Source organism: Ziziphus jujuba, chromosome 9, assembly GCF_031755915.1.
Source record: "Ziziphus jujuba cultivar Dongzao chromosome 9, ASM3175591v1".
NCBI classification, from domain to species: domain Eukaryota; kingdom Viridiplantae; phylum Streptophyta; class Magnoliopsida; order Rosales; family Rhamnaceae; genus Ziziphus; species Ziziphus jujuba.
The window spans coordinates 10919378-10944664 of NC_083387.1; the positions used below are offsets into that span (position 1 = coordinate 10919378).

Genomic DNA, 25287 nt, shown 5'->3' on the forward strand with positions numbered 1-25287 from the left:
AATAAACACAAATTTAATTCCACATAGAAACAAATTAATTTGTTACTTAGGATGATATGAAGGTCCTATATTTATATGTTCGGTTCTTTTTGTAATATGAGACAATGAAGAAAGAAAATCGCTGTCTGCATACACAAATGTTATCCATCCTCTACTTGGTAGTGAATTTTAATTCTATGTCTAAAATCTCCGGTTTTTATATTATACCAACAGATAGAGGAGGACCCTTTTTTTTTTTTTTTAGCACCATTAATTTCCATTAACTATTAGATCCAATAATGCACTCCTTAAGCTTAGCCATTTAGTCAAGCACACTTTTTCGGATTAATCACATTAGATAATGAGTCCATCTTAAAAATTTTTATTGAGCCCTTTTAGAAAAGTTATATTTGGAATCCAATATAGATTTATCTTGTGTTCAATAATGCTTCCCTTATCAATGGATCTCATAATATATTTACTAAATATCAGATTATAAATGATCCATTGAACTATAATATTTATTGGATTCAACAACATTTGTATATAAATTTTTTGGGCATATTAGAACTAATTGAAAGTAAACCACCTATAGCAATACTAAAAGTGGGAATAAAAGGTTAGATGACATTGTTTGTAATTTTTTCAAATATTAAGAGTATTTATTAAGCCATCTATTTGCTTGGGCTCCAATAAATCGATGAAGTTAGATGGTATTTATATATATATATATATATATTAAATATTGTGGTTATTTATTTACCCCCCATCTTTTTTAATATTGCCTTTATTTCATTGAGGCTTTGTTATAAGAGGAAATATTTTAAAAAAAGAAAAATTCTTGCTATTTACTATCTATGCTTCTCTCGACCTAAGTAAAATCTATCTCTGTCATTTTCTCCTTCTTTTGTCTCTATAAAAAACAACCAATACTTTTCTGTGGATTTTAGACTTCAACTTCATTTAACCTTGTAAAAATTCATAACTAATTCTCTCTTAAAACAACATACAAAGCTTTTACTTTATTATTTGTATATCAAACAAAAAGAAAATATTAATTGAAAATCCATTACTTTGTTGATTTAAAAAAAAAAAAAAAAACTATGTTTTGGAACGGATAACATGTACCCCTACGAGGGAAATAAATATATAATAAAAAAAAGTTGAATGAAAAGATTAGATTTGAAAATTAATCAGAAATTTGTAAAAGATAGGAGAAGTTAATAAATTGTGGTATTTGATAATGACAATATATAATGGATTGGAATTGGCTAATTATATTCAGATTTAAATTCCTTTATTTTCAGATTTTAACCCAAATATAAAAAGTTAAAATAATAAAATTTTTTGGCTTTATTCACTTTATAAATTCTCTAAATACATTTTACCTTTTTTCTTTTTTTTTTTTTCCGAATGTTTTCTTCATGTAATTGTAATGTAATTAAATTTACTTAGTACACAATGTTCAAATTTATATCGATCATCATTTTTATATTTAATTAATTAATTAATTTTTTTAAGTAGGACGCTGATAAAATTTAAATAAAAAAGTTTCATTTATATATAAATATATATATATATATATATTTTTTTTTTTTTCGTGTTGGGTAAATGATTCATTTAAGTACGTTTGGCTTCAAAAAATTAAAAAGGGTAAATGATGTCCCAACAATCGACTTGCATCCAAATGCTTCTTCTTTTCTTCTTATCAACCTTTGAGATCCCCCAAAGTGTATTACATACGCGCTTCATGAACGCGTTGGAAGCCTTACTGCATTTACACCTAGGAAAGAAGCTAAAACACATTACTAATCAATTATGCAACCAAAACATCCAAAAAATTTTTAAAAAAAATGCCCAAAAAAACAAAAAAAAGGCCATCTAAAACTGGGGAAAAACTCTAGTACTCCCGGAGTACTGAGTGAGTGGGAACTCCTTCCATTCAATAAATGACATGTGGACAATTTTTTTACACATCAACTTCACGACCACGTTAACGTTACAACGGAAAATGCATTCTCTCTTCTCTCTTTCAGTGCTCCTCAACCCGTTAGTCCATCTAATTTCCATCCCAGAAACGCCAATTTCTTGGCCATCTTCAAACTTTATTCTTCAATCAAATTGATTTGAAAAGATTTTTTATTCAATCAGTTCAAATCAGTACCAGTGTGGAAGAAACATTAGACTGCTGGAGAAAACATTGGCTAAACAAAAATAACTTAAAAAACTACTGAAGCAAACGTGAAGAAAGACAAGATTTGAGAAATTTTTTTATTTTTTAGTGTTTATTTTAAAAAAAGAAAAAAGAAAAAAAGAAATACCAGATGTTAAGTTAGATAAGCTGATGTGGTTAAATTATCCAGATGTTATTTGTTGAATGGAAGGAGTTCCCACTCACTCGGTACTCCGGGAGTACTAGAGTTTTTTTTTTTTTTTTTTTTTCCTAAAACTGAAAACATTTCGTTTGAGCTTCACCCCAAAACACTGTCCATGTTCAATGTATTTTAGGACTAAAACTTTATCTTTTGTTGCGGTTGTATATATATATATATATATATATGCACCACTCTTGAGTTTTACACTATTTGATCGGTTTCTTCAACTCCAAGTTCATAGCCATGGGAGAGTTGGATTCAGCCTTCATCCAGGACATAGAACATAGGCCCAACCTCAAATCCACTGAACCTGTTAATGATGGAATACCCACCATTGATCTCTCAGCTTTGACCCTTGCTGACACCCATAAACTTGCCTCGGAGATTGGCCTTGCATGCCAAGAATGGGGATTTTTCCAAATAATCAATCATGGAGTACCTTTGGATTTGCAGAGGAAAGTTGAGAAGGTGGCTAGGGAATTCTTTGAGCTACCATCGGAGGAGAAAAGGAAGGTGAGAAGGAACGAGGTGAATCCCTTGGGTTACTATGAAAGCGAGCATACTAAAAATGTTAGAGATTGGAAGGAACTTTTTGATTTTCTGGTGAAAGATAAGATTATGATCCCAGCTTCACCTGAGACTGATGATAAGGAGTTGAGGACCATAACTAATCAATGGCCTCAGTACCCTCCGGAATTTAGGTAATTTAATTTGCTTCTTAATCTGATAGATTTTCAAATCTGATAATACTTATAAGCTGCTATATATATATATATGAATGAAGTTGAACTAAAGTTTGGATTTATTTAACTGAGAACAAATTTGAATGGGCAATATGAAATACTTGCAAAACAATATATAACTTCCAGGAAGAGAAGAACAGAACCTTAGAGCCACAGGGCTGTTAAGTTTGATAAGTTGAGCCTAAAAGCCTCCACAGTGCAAATGAGAAATCAGCGGAAACGAGTTTTTGAGGGTGAGTTTTAAAGATTTCTCTCCAACCCATTTGAATTTTAACCAATTGTCTCTGTGTTATTTTTGAGCATCCACATCTGAGCTCATATTTCAACTAGTTTGGTTTGGCTTGTTAATGTTTTATATTGTCTAAATTATTAGCAACTTAAGTTTTGAACGACTGAACTATCCACCACAGGAAAGCCTAAATATTGATCGATGCACTCTATTCATAAATTCGATTTCCTGAAGTAAATTCCAATTTAAATTGATGCACTTCTATAAGTAGATGTTTGTTTTGGTACTTGGTCTTGCACTTAAATTGATTGCCTTTTTCCGTAGAGAGGTGTTCCAGGAGTATGCTAAAGAAGTGGAAAAGCTGGCTTTCAAGTTATTGGAACTCATTGCGCTAAGCTTAGGCTTGCCAGAAAACAGGTTCAGCGGCTACTTCAATGGCCAAACCACCTCCATCAGAATCAATTACTATCCTCCATGCCCTTTCCCTCACCTAGCTCTAGGTGTTGGTCGCCACAAGGATGCTGGAGTCTTAACCATCCTTGCCCAAGATGATGTTGCAGGATTGCAAGTGAAGCGAAAATCAGATGGAGAATGGATCACTGTTAAACCCACCCCAAATGCCTATATTGTCAATGTTGGTGATGTTTTTCAGGTACTATTCATTAACCCTGCAACATTCTGAAATATAGAGTGCGAACCATGTGTAATATATGTCATCATTGTTGTGTCCACTTCCTAACAGTTTAAACTTTTGGATCCATGATAACAAGTTTGATTATTTAATTAGTGATTGAAAGAACATATATGCTTTTGGTTGATGGTAATTTTAGCAATATATATGGATTATGGAAATAGTATTTGATGTGGAAATTGCATTGGATATGCATTTCCCAAAATTTGAGAAATGGGTTTGTTACGTTGCAGGTTTGGAGCAATGAAAAATACCAAAGTGTGGAGCACAGGGTGGTGGTGAATACTGTGAAGGAAAGGCTGTCCATTCCATTCTTCGTCCAACCAGGTCCACATGTTATGGTGAAGCCCGTAGTGGAGCTCTTGAACGGAGAAAATCGTCCCAAGTACAAGGAATACAACTGGGGCAAGTTCTTTGTCAACAGAAGCCGCAGTGACTTCAAGAAACTTAAAGTGGAGAACATCCAAATTGAACATCTTAAGACTGTGAATCAAGAGAAATAAGGGTAGAGAGAAGTTTGTTCACTAGACAAACAATAATGAATTAATAAAAAGTATGGTTTATAAACAGTTCAGAGGCTTGGAATCTGAATCAATGAATAGCTCCATCTTTTCATTTATTTATTTAGTTTTTCATAGCTAAGCTGATTAACTTGTGGAGGAAATACATACTTACCCTACAAAAGGGAACATCGGTGTGGCATTACATCTTAAGTATATGTAAAGATTGGGCAAGAAAACAGAGTAGAATAAAAGTTTTTAGCATAATTCTTGTCTGGTCATTTTGGGCCAAGTAACATTTTCTTTTATTTCTTTGCTTTTTTGTTTTTTTGTTTTAATAGCCAAGTAACATTGCTGGTAGCAAGAGTTAAGAGTATATATATATATATATATATATTTTTTCCTACTTTAAGATAGGCTAAATGGCTTTTTTTTTTTTTTTTTTTGTGGGACTTCCAAGCTAAATTATGTTGACTGCAGATTGTTATGGGTCTTCAAAAAGTTGCTTCTGATTATAAGACTCACGATCCAAGAGTTTGAAGTTTCTGGATAATTTATCATTAAAGTACTCTGCATTTTAAATACCAAAAAACCAATACATAGACATGCATAAGGAACAATGAGAACACCAAGAAAGAGCCTTTTAGCCAAAAATTAAAAAAATTTAAAAAAAAAAAAGGAGGCATAAATCGTTTTGCTTTTGTTTCGGTGAGTGGATTTAGTTGGCTGCACAGAGTGCATGGGGATTCAAAAATTGTCCCTGTAGGATTAAATATAGAAGTTCTAGCTAATTTTTTTGAATCCCATTCCACTTTTAATTAATGGTAGGAACAAACCCATCTCTTAAAACCTTGATGCCGAATGAATATATACTTCTCTGATCATACATTAATTGTTGGCAATGACATAAGACCTAAAGATGGACCAAACGTAATAAGAATAAACACAAATTTAATTCCATACAGAAACAAATTAATTTGTTACTTAGGATGATATGAAGGCCATATAATTACATGTTTGGTTCTTTTTGTAATCCAAGAAAATGAAGAAAGAGAATCACTGTTTGCATACACAAATCTCAACCATATTCTACTTGGTAGTGAATTCTAATTCTACTTCTAAATTCTTCACCTCCTATACCAACAAGGACACAACATTTTTTTTTTTTTTTTCCCTTCCAAACCTTAAACTGATGGGTTCTATTAACCATTAGATCCAAGAGTGCACTCTTTGAACTCTAACCATTTAATCAAGCACATCTTTTTCGTATTAATCCTATTAGATAACAAATAAATTTTTAAAACTTATATTGGATTACATCTTTTTCGTATTAATTCTATTAGATAATAAATAAATTTTTAAAACTTATGTTGGATTCTTTTAATTTATTTTGTATTTTATAATATTTTTTATTTATAAATCTTATAAAATATTTATTTAATGTCATATTATAAATGATCCATTGAATAATAATATTTATTGCTTCTACAACAGTTGTATATAAATTTTTTAGGCATGTTAGAATTGATTGAAAGTAAACCACCTACATACCTTAATTCATAAAGAGCAAAGAGGCGCTTCTTCTTCTCTTTTTATTTTTTATTTATTTTTTATTTTTTTATTTTATTTTTAATTTAACGATAGACAAAAAGCTAAATTAAACGGACGGAAATGAAACGCGTCCTACAAAAGGCATCGATTATGTGGATATCATTTTTCTTTTCCTTAATAGGCATTCATTTTTCTTTTCTTTAATATTTATTTTCATTTTTTTAAAAAATAAAAAATAATAATAAAAAAACGTTTTCAGTCTTTTTTTTTTTTTTTAAAGAAAAAACAAAAAAACCGTCTTGAATTATTCTCTAGCCTTCACTATTTTAAACCTCCTTCATTTTATTTTAATCACTGTTACTTTTAAAAATCAAAATCATAATTTATTTGTCAGCTTTTTCCATTATAATTATAATTACCACAAAACTAAAATGAATAAATGAAATTTCGACAAAACTAAAATAAGTAAATGAAATTTATCTCTTTCATTAATGGCGGTCTGTGCCAAGCCCAACTACATTATTGCATGTGATGAAAGGTAAGTGTGTCGCATAATTCACATCCACATCACATATGAAACAATCTTTCGTTATATAATTATAAATAAAATACACAAGAAAACACTATTTGAAATATATTATTACTTATGAGAGTAACAATTACTAATGATGTGACTATTTGCAATGAAGCCTAGAATTATTGGTGAGGCCCCTTAGCTTCAAAAGATCGACAGTATTTGACGTAACACCACTTATTAGAACTTTTACAAAAAGTGTATATATAGATGGATAAGTCTAGAGTTTGTCACACAAAGTTCATCAATATGTATAAGCCTCAACTATAAGAAAACTGACTTTTTGCCACAATATTTTTATCATTCGAACAACATGTTGTCACAAATAATAACTTAAATTTTTAACCAAAATTTTGTAACCAAATGTTATATTTAGTTAAAACTTTTTTCATTAAATATGATTTTTTAGATATAAAAAACAGTTTTGTAATTAATTGATGTATGTTGTTATGTTTTATTAAAAGGCTTTTTTTTGTGGCTAAATATTGGGGTTAGGAAACTCGTTAATTATTAATATTTACTAAAAAAAAATAGCTTTGCTACTGGTGTGTTACTAGGAGAAGCTTAATCGAAAGATCAGATATTGCAACTAAAGGGACGTTGGTAAGCTGAATTTACACCTAGGTAAGAAGTTAAAACATATTACCTGCAATCATGCAGCCAAAAATATCCCCCCCCCACCCCCCAAAAAAAAAAAAAAAAAAAAAGGCCATCTGAAACGGATAACGTTTCTTTTGAGCTTCACCCAATAAAACTGTCCATGTTTTAGTCCTTAAAGCACATTCAGAAAAGTAAGGAAAGAACTTCCTTATGCTAAGAGTAGAAAATAGAAGAGGACGTTCGGGCTTCTAGGGAGGAAGCCCTTCAGTCACTCTCTAATAGTTGTCGCATGGAAATTGAAATGTCACCTACTGATTTTGGCAGGAGTTTCAATTTGAAAGGGTGGGGTCATATTTATGGTGTGTCTTTTGTCTCTATATTGATCCCAGCTTAGAGAGAGCATTAATTATTATTGAATCCGCGTGTACACACTGTCATTTGAGCCATTCAAATCTTTCTACAAAATTTGGATTGAAAAGGACATGCATGGATTCCTTTCTCTTTTGTCTTTTCTGTGTTAGCTGTGGTATACAATCCTTTTTTTTTTTTTTTTTTTTTTTTAAAAACCCATCCTCTTAATTTAATTTAGAAAGAAATTTTATTGTCTGCTCATTTGGTAACTTACACACAGCTAACCTGAGATACCAGACCAAAACCCACCTTCAAGACATGTGAAATTGCTGCACACATACCTAACATTTTAGGATACGATGATTAAATCTTTTACCTACTAAAACTTAAATCTTTTGTTGCGGTTATATATATATATATATATATATATGCACTGTTGAGTTTTTACACTATTTGACTGGTTTCTCCAACTCCAAGATTCATAGCCATGGAAGAGTTGGATTCAGCCTTCGTCCAAGACATAGAACATAGGCCCAACCTCAAATCCACTGAACCTGTTGATGATGGAATACCTACCATTGATCTCTCAGCTTTGACCCTTGCTGACACCCAAAAACTTGCCTCGGAGATTGGCCTTGCATGCCAAGAATGGGGATTTTTCCAAATAATCAATCATGGAGTACCTTTGGAATTGCAGAGGAAAGTCGAGAAGGTGGCTAGGGAATTCTTTGAGCTACCATCCGAGGAGAAAAGGAAGGTGAAAAGGAGCGAGGAGAACCGCTTGGGTTTCTATGACAGCGAGCACACTACAAATGTCAGAGATTGGAAGCAACTTTTTGACTTCTTGGTTGAAGACAGGACTGTGATCCCAGCTTCACCTGAGCCTGATGATAAGGAGTTGATGACAATAACTAATCAGTGGCCTCTGTACCCTCCCGAATTGAGGTAGTTTAATTGCTTCTTTAATCCGATAGATTTTCAAATTATAGAATACTTATATGCTGATATATGTATATATATATATATATATATACTTATATATGAACAAAGAAAGTTGAACTAAAGTTTGGCTTAATTGAACTGAGAAAAAATTTGAATGGGCAATATGAAAAACTTGCAAAACAATATTTAACTTTTAGGAAGAAAAGAACAGAACCTGAACCACAGGGCTGTCAAGTTTGGTGAGTTAAGCCTAAAAGGCTCCATGCACAAACGAGAGGTCAGCTGAAATAAGTTTCAAGTGGGTTAGAGTTTTCAAGATTCCTCTTCAACCCATTTGAATTTTAACCAATTTTTAGTTATAGAAAGCTCTCTGTGTTAGTTCTTGAGCATCCACATCTGAGTTCATATTTCAACTAGTTTGGTTTGGCTTGTTAATGGGTTATATTGTTTAAATTATTAGCAACTTTGGTTTTGATTTGAACGACTGAACTATCCACCATAGCAAAAGCCTAGACATTGATTGATAAATTCTGACAAGCTATTCAACAATTCGATTTCCTGAAGAAAATTTAAATTTAAATTGCTGAACTTCTATAGTTTGATGTTTGTTTTGGCACTTGATCTTGCACTTAAAACGATTGCCTTTTTGCCTAGAGAGGTGTTCCAGGAGTATGCTAAAGAAATGAAAAAGCTGACTTTCAAGTTATTGGAACTCATTACGCTAAGCTTAGGCTTGCCAGAAAACAGGCTCAGCGGCTACTTCAATGGCCAAACCAGCTTCGTCAGAATCAATTACTATCCTCCATGCCCTTTTCCTCACCTAGCTCTAGGTGCTACTCGCCACAAGGATACTGGAGTCTTAACCATCCTTGCCCAAGATGAGGTTGGAGGATTGCAAGCTAAGCGAAAATCAGATGGAGAATGGATCCCAGTTAAACCCACCCCAAATGCCTATGTCGTCAATGTCGGTGATGTTTTACAGGTACTATTCATTAACCCTGCAACATTCTGAAATATAAAGTGCAAACCATGTGTTATGTCATCATTGTTGTGTCCACTTCCTAACAGTTCAAACTTTTGGATCGATGATAACAAATTCGATTATCAAATTAGTCTTGTAAGAGCATATATGCTTTTAGTTAATGGTAATTTTAACAATCTACATGATTTATGAAAATAGCATTTGATCGGGTAAATGGAATATTGAATATGCATTTCCCAAAAGTTTGAGAAATGGGTTTGTTACGTTGCAGGTTTGGAGCAATGAAAAATATCAAAGTGTGGAGCACAGGGTGGTGGTGAATACTGTGAAGGAAAGGATGTCCATTCCATTCTTCTTCCAACCAGGTCCTCATGTTATGGTGAAGCCCGTAGAGGAGCTCTTGAATGGAGAAAATCGTCCCAAGTACAAGGAATACAACTGGGGCAAGTTCTTTGTCACCAGAAGCCGCAGTGACTTCAAGAAATGTGAAGTGGAGAACATCCAAATTCAACATTTTAGACTGTGAATCAAGAGAAATAAGGGTAGAGATAAGTTTGTTCACCAGACAAACAATAATGAATTAATAAAAAGTATGGTTTATAAACAACCAGACAAACAATAATGAATTAATAAAAAGTATGGTTTATAAACAACCATACAAACAATAATGAATTAATAAAAAGTATGGTTTATAAACAATTCAGAGGCTTGGAATCCGAGTCAATGAATAGCTCCATCTTTTCATTTATTTATTTAATTATTTTTATATAGCTAAGAGTCTAAACAAAATACAAAAAAAAAAAAAAAAAAAAAGCCCATAAATCGTTTTGCTTTTATTTCTGTGAGTGGATTTAATTGGCCGCACAGAGTGCATGGATATTTGTGGATGCCGAAATTTGTCCCCGTAGGATTAAATTTATAAGTCCTAGCTGATATATTGAATCCCATTCCACTTTTAATTAATGGTAGGAACAAACCCATCTCTTAAAACCTTGATGCCGAATGAATACTTCTCTGATCATAAATTAATTGTTGGCAATGGCATAAGACCAAAAAATGGACAAAGCGTTTTTACCACCAAAAAAGAAAAAAAAAAAAAAAAAAAAAGAGGACAAAGCGTAATAAGAATAAACACAAATTTAATTCCACACAGAAACAAATTAATTTGTTACTTAGGACGATATGAAGGTTCTATATTTAGATTTTTGGTTCTTTTTGTAATATGAGAAAATGAAAAAAAAAAATAAAAATTACCGTCTGCATACAAAAATCTTATCCATTCTTTACTTTGTAGTGAATTTTATTTCTATGTCTAAAATCTCCGGCTCTTATATCAGCAGATATAGGAGGACAATTTTTATTTTTATTCTATTTTATTTTATTTTTTGCCTGCAAAGCTTAAAGTGACGAGAGGAGCACGATTAATTTCCATTAACTATTAGATCCAAGAATGCATTTATTAGTCAAGCATACTTTTCGGATTAATCCCATTAGATAATGAGTACATCTTAAAAATTTTTATTGGGCTTTTTTCGAAAAGCCTAATTTTTGGGATCCAATATAGATCTATCTCATGTTCAATAACACTTCTCCTATAGAAAGATCTCATAGAATATTTATTAGAGATCATATTATAAATGATCCATTAAACCATAATATTTATTGGATTCAACAATATTTTTTTGTATATAAATTTTTTGGCATGTAAGAACTAATTGAAAGTAAACCACCTATAGCAATACTGGAAGTGGGAATAAAAGGTTAGATGACATTGTTTGTAATTTTTTTAAAGTGTTAAGATTATTTATTAAGCCATTTATTTGCTTGGGCTTCAATTAATCGATGAAGCTAGATGGTATTTTTGTAATTTTTTAAAATATTGTGGTTATTTATTTATCCAACATTTTTTTAATATTGCATTTATTTCATTCAAGCTTTCTTATAAGAGGAATTATTTTTTTAAAAAAAAATTCTAGCTATTTACTATCGGTGCTTCTCTTGATCCATGTAAAAATCTATCTCTGTCATTTTCTCCTTTTCTTTTTTTTTGTTTTTTTTTTTTTGTCTCTCTGAAAAACAACCAATACTTTTCTGTGGATTTTAGACTCCAACTTTGTTTAACCTTGTGAATATTCATAACTAATTATCTCTTAAAACAACATAGAAATTAAGCTTTTACTTTATTATTCGTACATCAAACAAAAAAGAAATTTTAATTGAAAGTCCATTACTTTGTTGATTTAAAAAGAAAAAAAAATTATGTTTTGGCACGGCTAACATGTACCCCTATTAGTGAAATAAATATATAATAAAAAAAAAGTCTAATGAAAGATTATATTTGAAAATTGGTCAGAAAATTATAAAAGATACAAGAAGTTAATAAATGGTGGTATTCGATGAAGACCATATATAATGGACCTTGTAAAATAATTAATACAATGACTATATAGTAAAGTTTGGGTTATGGAGTTGGAATTGGTTAATCCTTTATTTTCGGAATTTATTCCAAACATAAAAAACTAGATAATAAAAAACCTACACTTGATCACTTTATAAATTCTTTAAATGCATTCTACCCTAATCTTTTTGAGAATGTTTATTTTATATAATTGTAATGTAATTAAATTTACTTAGTACACAATGTTCAAATTTATATCGATCATAACTCTTATATTTGATTAATTAGTTTATTTATTTTTTAAAATAGAACACTGATAAAATTTAAATAAAAAGTTTATGATCATTACATGCTTTTATATGTTTTTCGTCATGTTCTAAATTGAAATGGCAAAACATATTATCAATTCCTTGTTAGACAAGGAAAATTTGTACAGTACACATATTTCTTCTTGACACTTTTGGATTCTTGACACATTTTGCAGGCATATCCGACGTGGCCGAAGCTTTTTTAGCGGCCATAAAAGCTGCTTCTCTGGAATCCAATGAAGGTTCACAAGCATTAATCCAGGAAAAAGCAAATGCCTTCTCTGAGCGTCTCCGTGTTGACCAGACCCCAGCCGTGGGAAGGATATATACAGGATGGGCCACAATATTTATGCTATGTGGTTGTTTCTACTTCTATGCCTGCCGCTTGAAATCTAGGATCCATTAGTCTGTCAAATACTCTTAGCTTTCTCTCTTTGTACATAGTTTCCATTGAAAGTGGGATTGAACTCCAATTTCATTTAAAATTTTATGTGATAGTTATACCACTGAAATTTCACTGAAGAAGGATAATATAATTTTCTTAGAATGTTATGTCTGTCTCTTCAATGATTGGAAATATTATGCTAATATTCAATTCTTAAAAAAATAATAAAAAAAAGTTTCTTACTTTAATAATATATATAATTCTATAATATATATGTCTGTGCATATCAGTTTCTTCTCTCTTTCTTTATGAATTTGGTAAAATAATGGCTCAAAACAAATTAGCGTGCAAGACGATTCTAGATTATATATTACTAGGTGGACCATCGTGACATCATTCTATCGTTTGAATTGCGAATGTGAAGTTCACCTAACTTTTCATTTTTATACGCTTTTTTTTTTTTTTGGGGGTAAAATTTTCATTTTAATACATTTGGTTTCAAAAAACTAAAAAGGCAAATGATGTCCCAAAAATCGACTTGCATCCAAGGGTGTGTTTGGTACGCAGGATTGGTTAGGATTGGACAGGACTGTGTCTCAGTCTGATGTTTGATTTTGCAATGTGAGATCGGGACAACTTATCCTAAACAGCATTTTAATCCCAATCGATTGGGACTCATCTGACCTGTCCCCCCTGGATCACTTTTGTCCAAAACTCAAACGAAGCCCCACTCTCTCTCGCTGGTGTTCTCTCACCTAAGCAGATCACTGGAACACGATGGAAAATAGAAGGAGCTCTCTAGATAAGGTGAATGATCATCTCTCTCACCGAACGTTTACATCTTTCCGAGAAACAAACATGGCCGGTGAGTATGGTTCTTACTCTATCCTCCATCTCTGCATCTCTGTATCTGTTCCAGCTGTTGTTTGACCTTATTTTTCTTCCTCTTCCATTTCGTGACCTTTCTTCTCCTATTTGAAATGAAATCAGATCTTACTCGATTTGGAAAATTTTCTTTTTCTTACGGTTTGGGCAATTTTTATTTTCTTTTGGTTTGGGGGTTCTTCTTCTTCTTCTGAGGCTTTTTTGCTTCTCCTCCTATGCTCTCGCTCTCTATATAGAGATATGTATGTATGTCTTGGTGTGTGTGAATGCATATTGATCTGAAATTTGTTCATTTTGATGTTGAAGTATGTATAGTAAATGTTGCTATTTGAGTATTTTTGATGGGCTGCTTGAAGATCTTATAGCATTTTGATTTGGTCAAAAAAAAAAAAATCCCTTGCAAAATTGGTTACTACCTGTAGATCACTCTGTCCTTTATTAGTCATTAGCTTCATTACTATATTTATATTTTCTTGACTCCATTGGTCTGTTTGGATAAAGTATCCTAGTTAACCTGTGGTCATGGATGTGTACATGGTGATGCATCTTAGTTGAAGGCCTGGGGAGTTTGTTCTATCTCGATTTATGAGGATGGAACAAATTTTAATAAATTTTCAATTGCATGTTCTATCTTACAAACAAAATATATTGGAGAAAGGTGGATGTGAAACGTAAATAAAACTCATTTGTGATTAGAGACAACAGGGTGCTTGTGCCATGACTTAATTGAAAACTAAGGATGGTTCTTCTTCATGATTCAGAATTGGCATTGTGGTAGTGTGAGTCTCTCAATTAAAGGAAACTTAAATTGTCTAAGTTGGGTTGTTGAGAAATCAAAAGCAGGGTAATATTTGAAAATTTTCCCAAAATTTTGAGCAACTTTGTAACACCCCCTCCCAAATTATACCAGAATTTTTGCACGTTGACCGAGATTGATCAGGTTTGACCGTCGTTGACCAAGAGGGTCCAACTTTGACTTTTTGATTCAGATAAAATTCCAGGTTGACTGAGGCACCGTTGCAAAGTAGGCATTGATGTGAGTCCGTAGAGTAGTAGTACGATGAAAATGGAGCTACGGTTTGAAAGTTATAGGCAAAACAAGTTGAGGTCTAAACTGTCCGAGGGTGCCTGAGTTGACTTTTTATTTTTGTAAAATTGAGCTTTGACTCATGCATGTTGTGAAGTACTAGTCGATACGAGTTCATAAACTAGTGGCACGTCTAATTTGAATATTTCGTTAAAAAATTATGGACCTGTAAAGTTTTTCGAATACTGTAATATTTTAATATATTTTTGAATTGAGTAAACAGTGTGTATGCCACGTGTCAAAAACTGGCCAACCCGTGAGTGCACAGTGACACCCACGGGAGGCATTTTGATTGGGCAAATGGTTGTGTGGGGCGTGTGAGGAGTGAAGTGCAGGAGAGAGAAAGAGGAGTGAGAAAGAGATGAAAGAGAGAGTCACCAACCGGCCACCATTTTTGTACACGTGCCACCCCACCACCTCCACCTCCTCATTTCCGGCCGGCCCACCAAATTCCACTGCCAGCCGACCACCGACGAGCCCGGATCAAAGCATTTTTCGGCGGCAGTGACGAAACCTTCCCACGTAGATTTCTCCCTATTCCAGCATCCATTTGCCTCACCGCTAGTCCCATCCGTTCACATGTCCCTCGATCTACCTTTCCTCCAAAAAGCACGGCCAGTGGCCATCGTACGCGCCGCCGGCAGTGACGGTTTCTAGTGACCACAGCAGCTTGTTGGAAAACTTGATTCCGGCGAGTTCTTGATCACACCGCCCACCTTTTCCTACTAATCCAAACCCCCTGAACCCAAATCTGAGGTCAATTTCCTCCAACTCGCAGCGGTTTATGAGATCCAATGATCCAAAATTTGACACCTTTCCGACGAGATTCCAGCCACCTTTAGTTCAATCTTCGGGAAGTAAGCTCAGATTCGTAATCCTCGGATCACAAGCTTCGATTCAGTATATCATTCGTAAATTTTGGTTGTTGTTTGTGATCGCTCCCCAGATACCCATTTGGGAGTTATCCGATTAAAATATTAATATAATTAGTTTATGGTATTGTGGATATTTTAGATGCACGTGTGGATAGTGGATTTGATCTTGCAGAGGATCTAGATTGATACACGTGCTTGAGATGAGTGACCCAATTTTAAAACTATTTTTGGGTGATTAGTTATATTTATTTTGTGTTAATTTAATATTTAGAAAATATGTTCATGTGGTGGAATTTATTTCTAATTGTAGTCATTTGTATTCTTAATTTTGGTGATTTCTTTTATATATATATATATATATGCCTATTGATGCTAAATTAAGGTTTGATTTATTAAGGAAATTCTTGATTTTTATTATTGTGATTTAATTGATTTTATTAAGCTTGATCAAGGTGTTTCATCAAATTAATTGTACTTGAATTCTAGATGAATTTTAATATTATTTTTGGCATGAGATGATTTTAAAGATTTCAAGAAAAATATTGGTTTAAATTATGATGTCTTCAAATATATATTTATGCACTGGAAATATTGTTTGATTGATTTTATGATTTGGGAAAAATTATATATATATATATATATTATTGATGGATTTATGCTGATAATATTAAAGAAAAATATGGGATTGTGAATTTGAAAAGTGGTATGATTTCCACGGTGAGTTTTGGAAAAACTTGTTATTTTAAAAATAAGTTGGTTATTTGTTTTAGACTCATTCATACAGTATTGATGTTCTGTATTGTATATGTGGATGAGCGCGTAAGTTGTAATGTCTCCCTTGAATTGCCATCGGAACGAAGGCAAGTAAGGTTGATATTGGCCATAGCAGCCTCCCTTCATGGCCGGAATAACGGTTTAAGCAGCGGCGCTGTCAGGATGCCAAAGCGACAGTATGCAAGTTTCTCTCTTTAACCTCCTACCGGACGGTGCTTAGAACGCTGGATATCGTAGGGTATCACTGGTATATAGTGTGGTGCGTTAAGTATTATTTTTCAGATATAAATTTCAAATTCTAAAATTTTAAAGCCGTATTTAAATTAAACGTATTTAATTTGTTTTACCATCTATTTCCAATTAGTATTTTCTAAAATGTATTTATTCATATTTTATATCAATTATTTTAAATCAATGTTTTTAAAATGCATCTTGCCATATTTTTATTATATAGATTGATTAAATATTTCAAGACGAAGTTTATAATATTTTTACCACTTATTTTACATGGTTGTTTGTAACTATTTTAATTATGTTTTTGACACAGTTTATTTTGATTTATTAAATCAAATTTTATGAATTATATATTGAATTTCACTTTTATGTTATATTTCTCTAATACAAGTATTTTAAATTATTTTATTCGTATTTGGATTTATTATCAATTTATTCAATTTATTATTTCTCGATTTTTGGGGGGTAAAATATTGGGTTTTGTGAAAATGTTTTAAAAAGGAGAACCTTTCCAACAAAGTGAATGGTGAGAGTTTTGAAGGAAAATATTGTTTTTTAATTTATTATTTATTTATTTATTCTTAATTAATCAAGTGTATTATGATTATTATTACTATTATAATCATATATTAGATAGGATCACTCACTGAGATGATTAGCATATTATATTTTTAAATCCGTTCCCCTAGGTACAAGGATTGGTAGACGTTCGTCTGGAGCGAGCTTGACCTTTGTTGTTGTCGTGTTTCGAGGAGTTCTTTTCTTTTCATTTATTTCTATTTGTAATATTTCTTTCCATCCTATGTTGTATAACTTTCATACTTAATTGTACCTTATGATGTTTTGTATACTATATTGGATCTATTTTATTAAATACTGCATTAGTTCCCTGTTTAATTTATGAAAGTGCTAATTATTGTGGAAATAAATTGTAGTAAGGTGGAAGGAATAAGATAGTGTATATAGAAGTGTGTTTTCAGTGCAGGAAATTTGTAGTAAGTTCAACCCTTAGGGGAGGTTCTGTCGGATTTTCCATTGGAGGGTCCGGTAGGATTTTTCTGGGATCAGGGCTTGTCTAGGGTTCCGGGAAGAGATTTTGGACGGATCCTGACAAACTTGGCCTTGATATGGATGGGTATTCACTAAATCTAAGAGGGAAAAATTTATACAAAGCTTCTCCATTGAATGTTAACTCATTTTGGTACTACTAACGATACATATACACTTAAAGTTGATTTTGTATTAATCTGTGTCCATGAATTTCTTGATTGTGAATCAGGGTGGTATGTTTGTATTCAAAGGCAAGCAACTGCTGTATGCATGGAAAGATGAAGGTACAAGTGATCATGCCCCACTAAGTGATATTTTTAATATATGCTGCAAAGTTCCAGTCTCTTAAGTCTCACAACCACAATCAGTTTTTAAGATGTTGAAGTTGCTGCCTAATTGGTTTGGATCGTCCATGTGAAATGTTGTATCTCAGCTTTTATGAAGAGCTATTCAGAAACTATTAGTCTGCTTGTTATGCCAAGTTCTGTAGTATCACCAATCTTTACACATCTTGTATAGTGAAATAGGTGTTAATTGATTTGCTTATTGTAATCCTGTAGATTGCCAAGCATTTTAATAAAACCACTTGTAACCAATATAATGTATAGGTTGTATGTTGTGGTTATCTTATTTATTTATTTTTGAGTTTGGCGTCCATAAACAATGGCTTTTATGATTACTTTTTTGATAGAGTTACTTTAAATGCATGTATTTTAAAGCTGGGTTCAATTTTCAACGATGTTGTGGCCATTCAAGAATAAAACCATCTACCATTTTCCATATATATATATATATATATGAAAGAAATTCTCAAAATTATGTAAACATTAACAATAGTTACCAACTAAGATATTGGCTGGTCTCAAAATCTTAGCCAACTAAGATATTGGCTGTGAATATAAATATATAATATATATTATTCTAGTTATATATGAAATTAAATTATTTTTACTCTTAGTTAATTGTTATTTATGAAACCCTATGTTATAATTTAATTTTAATTTTTTTCTAAAATCATATCTTAATATAATTTGAGGGTGTAAAAAAAAATCAAATTTTGTATGTAAATATAAATATATAAATTTACAACTTTAATTAAATATAATATTTTTTTATTGTAAATACAAATATAATTTTTAAAATTTTCACTTTTAAAAAAAATACAAAATAGTCTAATCTCATCTCATCTGCACTAAATATGGGATAATTAATCCATCATTCAGTCTGAAGCTATGCCAAACACAGAATTGTACTATTTTATCCTGTTTAATTCTATCTAATCCGGACCTATTCTGTTCAATTCTATCCTATCTGGACATATCCTATTTACTAAACACACCCCAAATGCTTTTTCTTTTCTTCTTATCAACCTTCTAGATCCCCCAACCCACAAGCTTCAGAGTGTAGTACATACGCGCTTCATGAACGCGTTGGAAGCCTTATCTTTTGTTGAGGTAATATATATATATATATATATATAGATATATGTATGCACCACTCGTGAGTTTTACACAATTTGATCGGTTTCTTCAACTCCATGATTCATAGCCATGGGAGAGTTGGATTCAGCCTTCATCCAAGACATAGAACATAGGCCCAACCTCAAATCCACTGAACCTGTTGGTGATGGAATACCCACCATTGATCTCTCAGCTTTGACCATTGCTGACACCCAAAAACTTGCCTCGGAGATTGGCCTTGCATGCCAAGAATGGGGATTTTTCCAAATAATCAATCATGGAGTACCTTTGAAATTGCAGAGGAAAGTTGAGAAGGTGGCTAAGGAATTCTTTGAGCTACCATCCGAGGAGAAAAGGAAGGTGAAAAGGAACGAGGTGAACCCCTTGGGTTACTATGATTGCGAGCATACTAAAAATGTTAGAGATTGGAAGGAACTTTTTGATTTTTTGGTGAAAGATGGGATTGTGATCCCAGCTTCACCTGAGCCTGATGATAAGGGGGTGAGGACAATAACTAATCAGTGGCCTCAGTACCCTCCGGAGTTTAGGTAATTTAATTTGCTTCTTAATCTGATAGATTTTCAAATCAGATAATACTTATAAGCAGCTATATATGTATATATATATATATATATATACGAATGAAGTTGAACTAAAGTTTGGCCTAATTGGACTGAGAAAAAATTTGAATGGGCAATATGAAATACTTGCAAAACAATATTTAACTTCTAGGAAGAAAAGAACAGAACCTGAACCACAGGGCTGTCAAGTTTGGTGAGTTGAGCCCAAAAGCCTCCATGGCACAAATAAGAGGTCAGCTGAAATAAGTTTCAAGTGGGTTAGAGTTTTCAAGATTCCTCTTCAACCCATTTGAATTTTAACCAATTTTTATTTATAGAAAGCTCTGTGTGAGTTCTTGAACATCCACATCTGAGTTCATATTTCAACTAGTTTGGTTTGGCTTGTTAATGGGTTATATTGTTTAAATTATTAGCAACTTTGGTTTTGATTTGAACGACTGAACTATCCACCATAGCAAAAGCCTAGACATTGATTGACAAATTCTGACACGCTATTCATCAATTCGAGTTCCTGAAGAAAATTCAAGATTTCTCTCCAAACCATTTGAATTTTAACCAATTGTCTCTGTGTTAGTTTTGAGCATCCACAACTGAGTTCATATTTCAACTAGCGTAGTATGGCTTGTTAATGGTTTATATTGTCTAAATTATTAGCAACTTAGGTTTTGAATGACTGAACTATCCACCGCAGGAAAGCCTAAATATTGATCGATACACTCTATTCATAAATTCGATTTCCTGAAGTAAATTCAAATTTAAATGGATGCACTTCTATAAGTAGATATTTATTTTAGTACTTGGTCTTGCACTTAAATTGATTGCCTTTTTACGTAGAGAGGTGTTCCAGGAGTATGCTAAACAAGTGGAAAAGCTGGCTTTCAAGTTATTAGAACTCATTGCGCTAAGCTTAGGCTTGCCAGAAAACAGGTTCAGCGGCTATTTCAATGGCCATACTACCTCCATCAGAATCAATTACTATCCTCCATGCCCTTTCCCTCACCTAGCTCTAGGTGTTGGTCGCCACAAGGATCCTGGAGTCTTAACCATCCTTGCCCAGGATGATGTTGCAGGATTGCAAGTTAAGCGAAAATCAGATGGAGAATGGATCACTGTTAAACCCACCCCAAATGCCTATATTGTCAATGTTGGTGATGTTTTTCAGGTACTATTCATTAGCCCTGCAACATTCTGAAATATAAAGTGCGAACCAAGTGTAATATATGTCATCATTGTTATGTCCACTTCCTAACAGTTCAAACTTTTGGATCGATGATAACAAGTTCGATTATTTAACTAGGCATTGTAAGAACATATATGCCTTGGGTTAATGGTAATTTTAACATATATATGGATTATGGAAATAGTATTTGATGTGGAAATTGCATTGGATATGCATATCCCAAAATTTGAGAAATGGGTTTGTTACGTTGCAGGTTTGGAGCAATGAAAAATATCAAAGTGTGGAGCACAGGGTGGTGGTGAATACTGTGAAGGAAAGGATGTCCATTCCATTCTTCTTCCATCCAGGTACCCATGTTATGGTGAAGCCCGTAGAGGAGCTCTTGAATGGAGAAAATCGTCCCAAGTACAAGGAATACAACTGGGGCAAGTTCTTTGTCAACAGAAGCCGCAGTGACTTCAAGAAACTTGAAGTGGAGAACGTCCAAATTGAACATCTTAGACTGTGAATCAAGAGCAATAAGGGTAGAAAGAAGTTTGTCCACCAGTTAAACTATAATGAAATAATAAAAAGTATGGTTTATAAACAGTTCAGAGGCTTGGAATCTGAATCAATGAATAGCTCCATCTTTTCATTTATTTATTTAGATTTTCATAGCCAAGCTGATTAACTTGTGGAGGGAATGCATACTTACCCTACAAAAGGGAACCTCAGTGTGGCATTACATCTTAAGCATATGTAAAGATTCGACAAGAAAACAGAGTAGAATCAAAGTTTTTAGCATAATTTTTGTCTGGTCATATACTTAAAAATTATTTTGGGCCAAGTAACAATTTTTTTTTTTTTGGTTTTTTGTTTTTTGTTTTTTTTTTTTTTTTTTTTTTTGTTTTAATAGCCGACTAATATTGCTGGTAGCAAGAGTTAAGAGCATATATATATATATATATGGTTTCCTACTTTAAGATAGGCTAAATGGATTTTTTTGGTCTGTTTTTGGACTTCCAAGCTAAATTATGTTGACTGCAGATTGTTATGGGTCTTCAAAAAGTTGCTTCTGATTACAAGACTCACGAGCCAAGAGTTTGACGTTTCTGGATAATTTATCTTTACGGTACTCTGCATTTTAAGTACCAAAAAACCAAGACACAGACATGCATAAGGAACACTGAGAACACCAAGAAAGAGCCTTCTAGCCAAAAATAAAAAAATTAAAAAGAAAAATACCGAGAAAGAGTCAAGGTGTCTAAACAAAAGACCCAAAAAAAAAAAAAAAAAAAAAAAAGAAAAAAAGGAAAAAAAAAGAGGGCCATAAGTAGCTATGCTTTTATTTCTGTGAGTGGATTTAATTGGCTGCACAGAGTGCTTGGATATTTGCAGATTCCAAAATTGTCCGTTAAGTATTTGTTTGGTAAATTTTTTTTTTTTTTTAATGTTTTAACTAAAAGTTTTATTTGAAAATTAAAAATTTTTTTGTTAAAAAATAAAAATATTTGACAATATTCAAAAAACACTTGTTAATAAAAAAAATAATTGTTTTAAGTTGTTTTAGAAATGTCAAAATTTTATACTTTTCTAAAAAATTCCTTTCATTAGCTTATATGAAAACCAAATAAATATTTAATACAGCATAATGAGTATTTAATATAGTTTTTTTTTTACAGTTAAATATTTATTAGGTTTTTAATAATTTTTTTTTCAAAAAGATTTATTATACAAAATTTTCTAAACTAAAGCTCTACTTTAACCAGCTATACCAAACGGATTCTAAATATAGAAATTCTAGCTAATTTTTTGAATCCTATTCCATTTTTAATTAATGGCAGGAGCCAACCCATCTCTTAAAATCTTGATGCTGAATGAATATATACTTCTCTGATCATAAATTAATTGTTGGCAATGACATAAGACCCAAAAAAAAAAAAAAACAAAAAAAACAAAAGAACAAAAACAAAAATGCAATACCAAAAAAAAAGACCCAAAAATGGACAAAGCGTAATAAGAATAAACACAAATTTAATTTCACACGGAAACAAATTAATTTGTTTACTTAGGATGATATGAAGGTCATATATTTGCATGTTTGGTTCTTTTTGTAATCTAAGAAAATGAAGAAAGAGAACCACTGTGTGCATACACAAGTCTTATCCATCTTCTACTTGGTAGTGAATTCTAATTCTATGTCTAAATTCTTCGGCTCCTTTACCAACAGAGGATGACACAATTTTTTTGTTTTTCCCCTCCAAAGCTTAAACGGATGGATTGTATTAACTATTAGATCCAAGAGTGCACTCTTTGAACTCTAACCATCTAGTTAAGGACACTTTTTTTGGGTTAATCCCATTAGATCGTAAGTAGATATTAAAACTTTTTATTGGACTCTTTTAAAAAAAAACCATTTAGATTCTATATTGTTCTATTTTACATTTCATTTCTCTATCTATATGGATCTCATAAAATATTTATTGAATGTCAAATTATAAACTATCCATTGAACAATAATATTTATTGGCTTCTCCAACAGTTATATATAATTTATATAATTTTTTTTGGGTATGTTAGAATTGATTGAGAGTAAACCACCTACTTTATTCATTCATAAAAGAGCAAAGAGGCTTTTTTTTTTTTTTTTCCTCTCTCTTTTTAATGATATACAAAAAGCCAAATTAAACAGACGGAAATGAAATGGGTCCTACAGAAGGCACCGATTATGTGGATATCATTTTTCTTTTCTTTAATATTTATTTTCATTTTTTGAATTTCAAGTTCATCAACGTTCTCCCAACTTTATTGCAAAATAAAAAGAAATCATAAAAAACGTTTTCAGTCTTTTTTTTTTTTTTTTAAAGAAGAAAAAAAAAAAAAACCGTTTTGAGTCATTCTCCAGCCGCGACTATTTCAATAAACAAAAAATTTCATTTAAACCTCTTTCATTTTGTTTTAATCACAGTGACTTTTAAAAAATCATAATCATAATTTATATGTCAGCTTTTTTATTATAATTATAATTACCACAAAACTAAAATGAATAAATGAAATTTATCTCTTTCATTAATGGCGGTTTGCGCCAAGCCCAGCCCAACTACATCATTGCATGTGATGGAAGGTAATGTGTCACATTCACATCCACATCACATATGAAAAACAATCTTACATTATATAATTATAAATAAAATATACAAGAATACATTATTACTTATGAGAATAACAATTACTAATGATGTGGCTAATTGTGATAATAAATCACATATGTTTATCACCATTCGTTAATTACGAATTAAATTTTAATAATTTTAAAAATAAATATTAGCTCCCATACAAATATGAAGTGCGATGAAGCCTAGAATTATCGTTGAGGCCCCTTGGCTTCAAAGGATCGACAGTATTTGACGTAACACCACTGATTAGGACTTTTGCTTTTATGTGTATGTATACATAGATAAGTCTATAGGTTGTCACACAAAGTTCATTAATATGTATAAGCCTCAATTATAAGAAAATTGACTTTTTGCCACAATATTTTTATCATTCGAACAAAATGTTATCACAAATAATAACACAAATTCATAACCAAAATTTCTTAACCAAATGTTATATTAGCTAAAACTTTTTCATTCAATATCAATTTAGATATAAAAAACAGTTTTGTAATTAATTGATGTATGTTGTTATGCTTTATTAAAAGGGTTTTTTTTTTTTTTTTGGGCTAAATATTGGGGTTGGGAAACTCGATAATTATTAATATTTACTTCAAAAAAAAAAAAAAAAGTAGCTTTGCTACTAGTGTGTTACAAGAGGAAGCTTAATGGAAAGATCAGGTATTGCAACTAAAAAAACTATGAGATGAATAAATTTTTAATCACAAAATGATAGATTTAATATTTAAATTTAAGCAATTAAGAAATTTGTTGGGACTAAAAATCATCTTTTCTTTGATAGGCGGCAAGGACACCAAAAAGGCAAAAATCATTCACACCATTGGTATATAAACAGATATGCCATGATTTCATCGAAGTGCAAAATTATTTTTCCACCAAGTGCCATCAGATCCAATTATAGATAAAGTATAGGGTAAAATGATGTCATTTTGTTATTGTAAAAAAATAAAATGATGTTATTATCAATAAAAATAATAATGATAAAATAAAAATGATGTGTCATTCATATTAAGTTTTATTTTCACATATATATTATTTTTTTAATCACCAACCCGCTTAGGTCATGATGGTTGAGTGTGGTTAATTCCACATCGTCAAGATCGAAGGTTCAAGTGTTGAACATTTTTTTCGTTATCGTTCGGAACAGAGTTAGTATTTGGTATTTGATTTTTAATTTTTTTTTTTTTACCTAATTACATCTAATTTATTTTTTAAATAAATTTTAATAATAATTAGAATTTATTAGACATTTCAAATAATCATAAGAATAAAAAAAATAACTTTCAACTTTAGAACCATTTCAAATTATTTGATTTGATGTTTTCGTTTTTGTTTTTCATTTTAAATTTGTTCTAGTTAATTAAGTTGTCTAATAAATCTTAATTATTATTAGCCAAT

The 25287-nt window shown here is 31.7% G+C and overlaps 3 protein-coding genes across 3 annotated transcripts; all 3 read left to right on the plus strand.

The window, feature by feature from the left end:
- Nucleotides 1-2488: 2488 nt before the first annotated feature.
- On the plus strand, nucleotides 2489-4813 carry LOC125418227 (protein DMR6-LIKE OXYGENASE 1). Its single transcript, XM_048480885.1, has 3 exons — nucleotides 2489-3055; nucleotides 3651-3978; nucleotides 4251-4813. Exons 1-3 carry the CDS (start codon nucleotides 2598-2600, stop codon nucleotides 4518-4520), a joined length of 1056 nt encoding a protein of 351 aa, XP_048336842.1. The 5' UTR covers nucleotides 2489-2597; the 3' UTR covers nucleotides 4521-4813.
- A 3006-nt stretch (nucleotides 4814-7819) lies between these two features.
- On the plus strand, nucleotides 7820-10216 carry LOC125418230 (protein DMR6-LIKE OXYGENASE 2). Its single transcript, XM_048480886.2, has 3 exons — nucleotides 7820-8538; nucleotides 9190-9517; nucleotides 9789-10216. Exons 1-3 carry the CDS (start codon nucleotides 8081-8083, stop codon nucleotides 10041-10043), a joined length of 1041 nt encoding a protein of 346 aa, XP_048336843.1. The 5' UTR covers nucleotides 7820-8080; the 3' UTR covers nucleotides 10044-10216.
- Nucleotides 10217-18950: 8734 nt separating this feature from the next.
- LOC107411254 (protein DMR6-LIKE OXYGENASE 1) lies at nucleotides 18951-21372 on the plus strand. The gene is made up of 3 exons (XM_048481610.2): nucleotides 18951-19521; nucleotides 20389-20716; nucleotides 20988-21372. The coding sequence occupies exons 1-3, from the start codon at nucleotides 19064-19066 to the stop codon at nucleotides 21240-21242; spliced, it is 1041 nt and encodes a 346-aa protein (XP_048337567.1). The 5' UTR covers nucleotides 18951-19063; the 3' UTR covers nucleotides 21243-21372.
- The last annotated feature ends 3915 nt before the right edge of the window (nucleotides 21373-25287 follow it).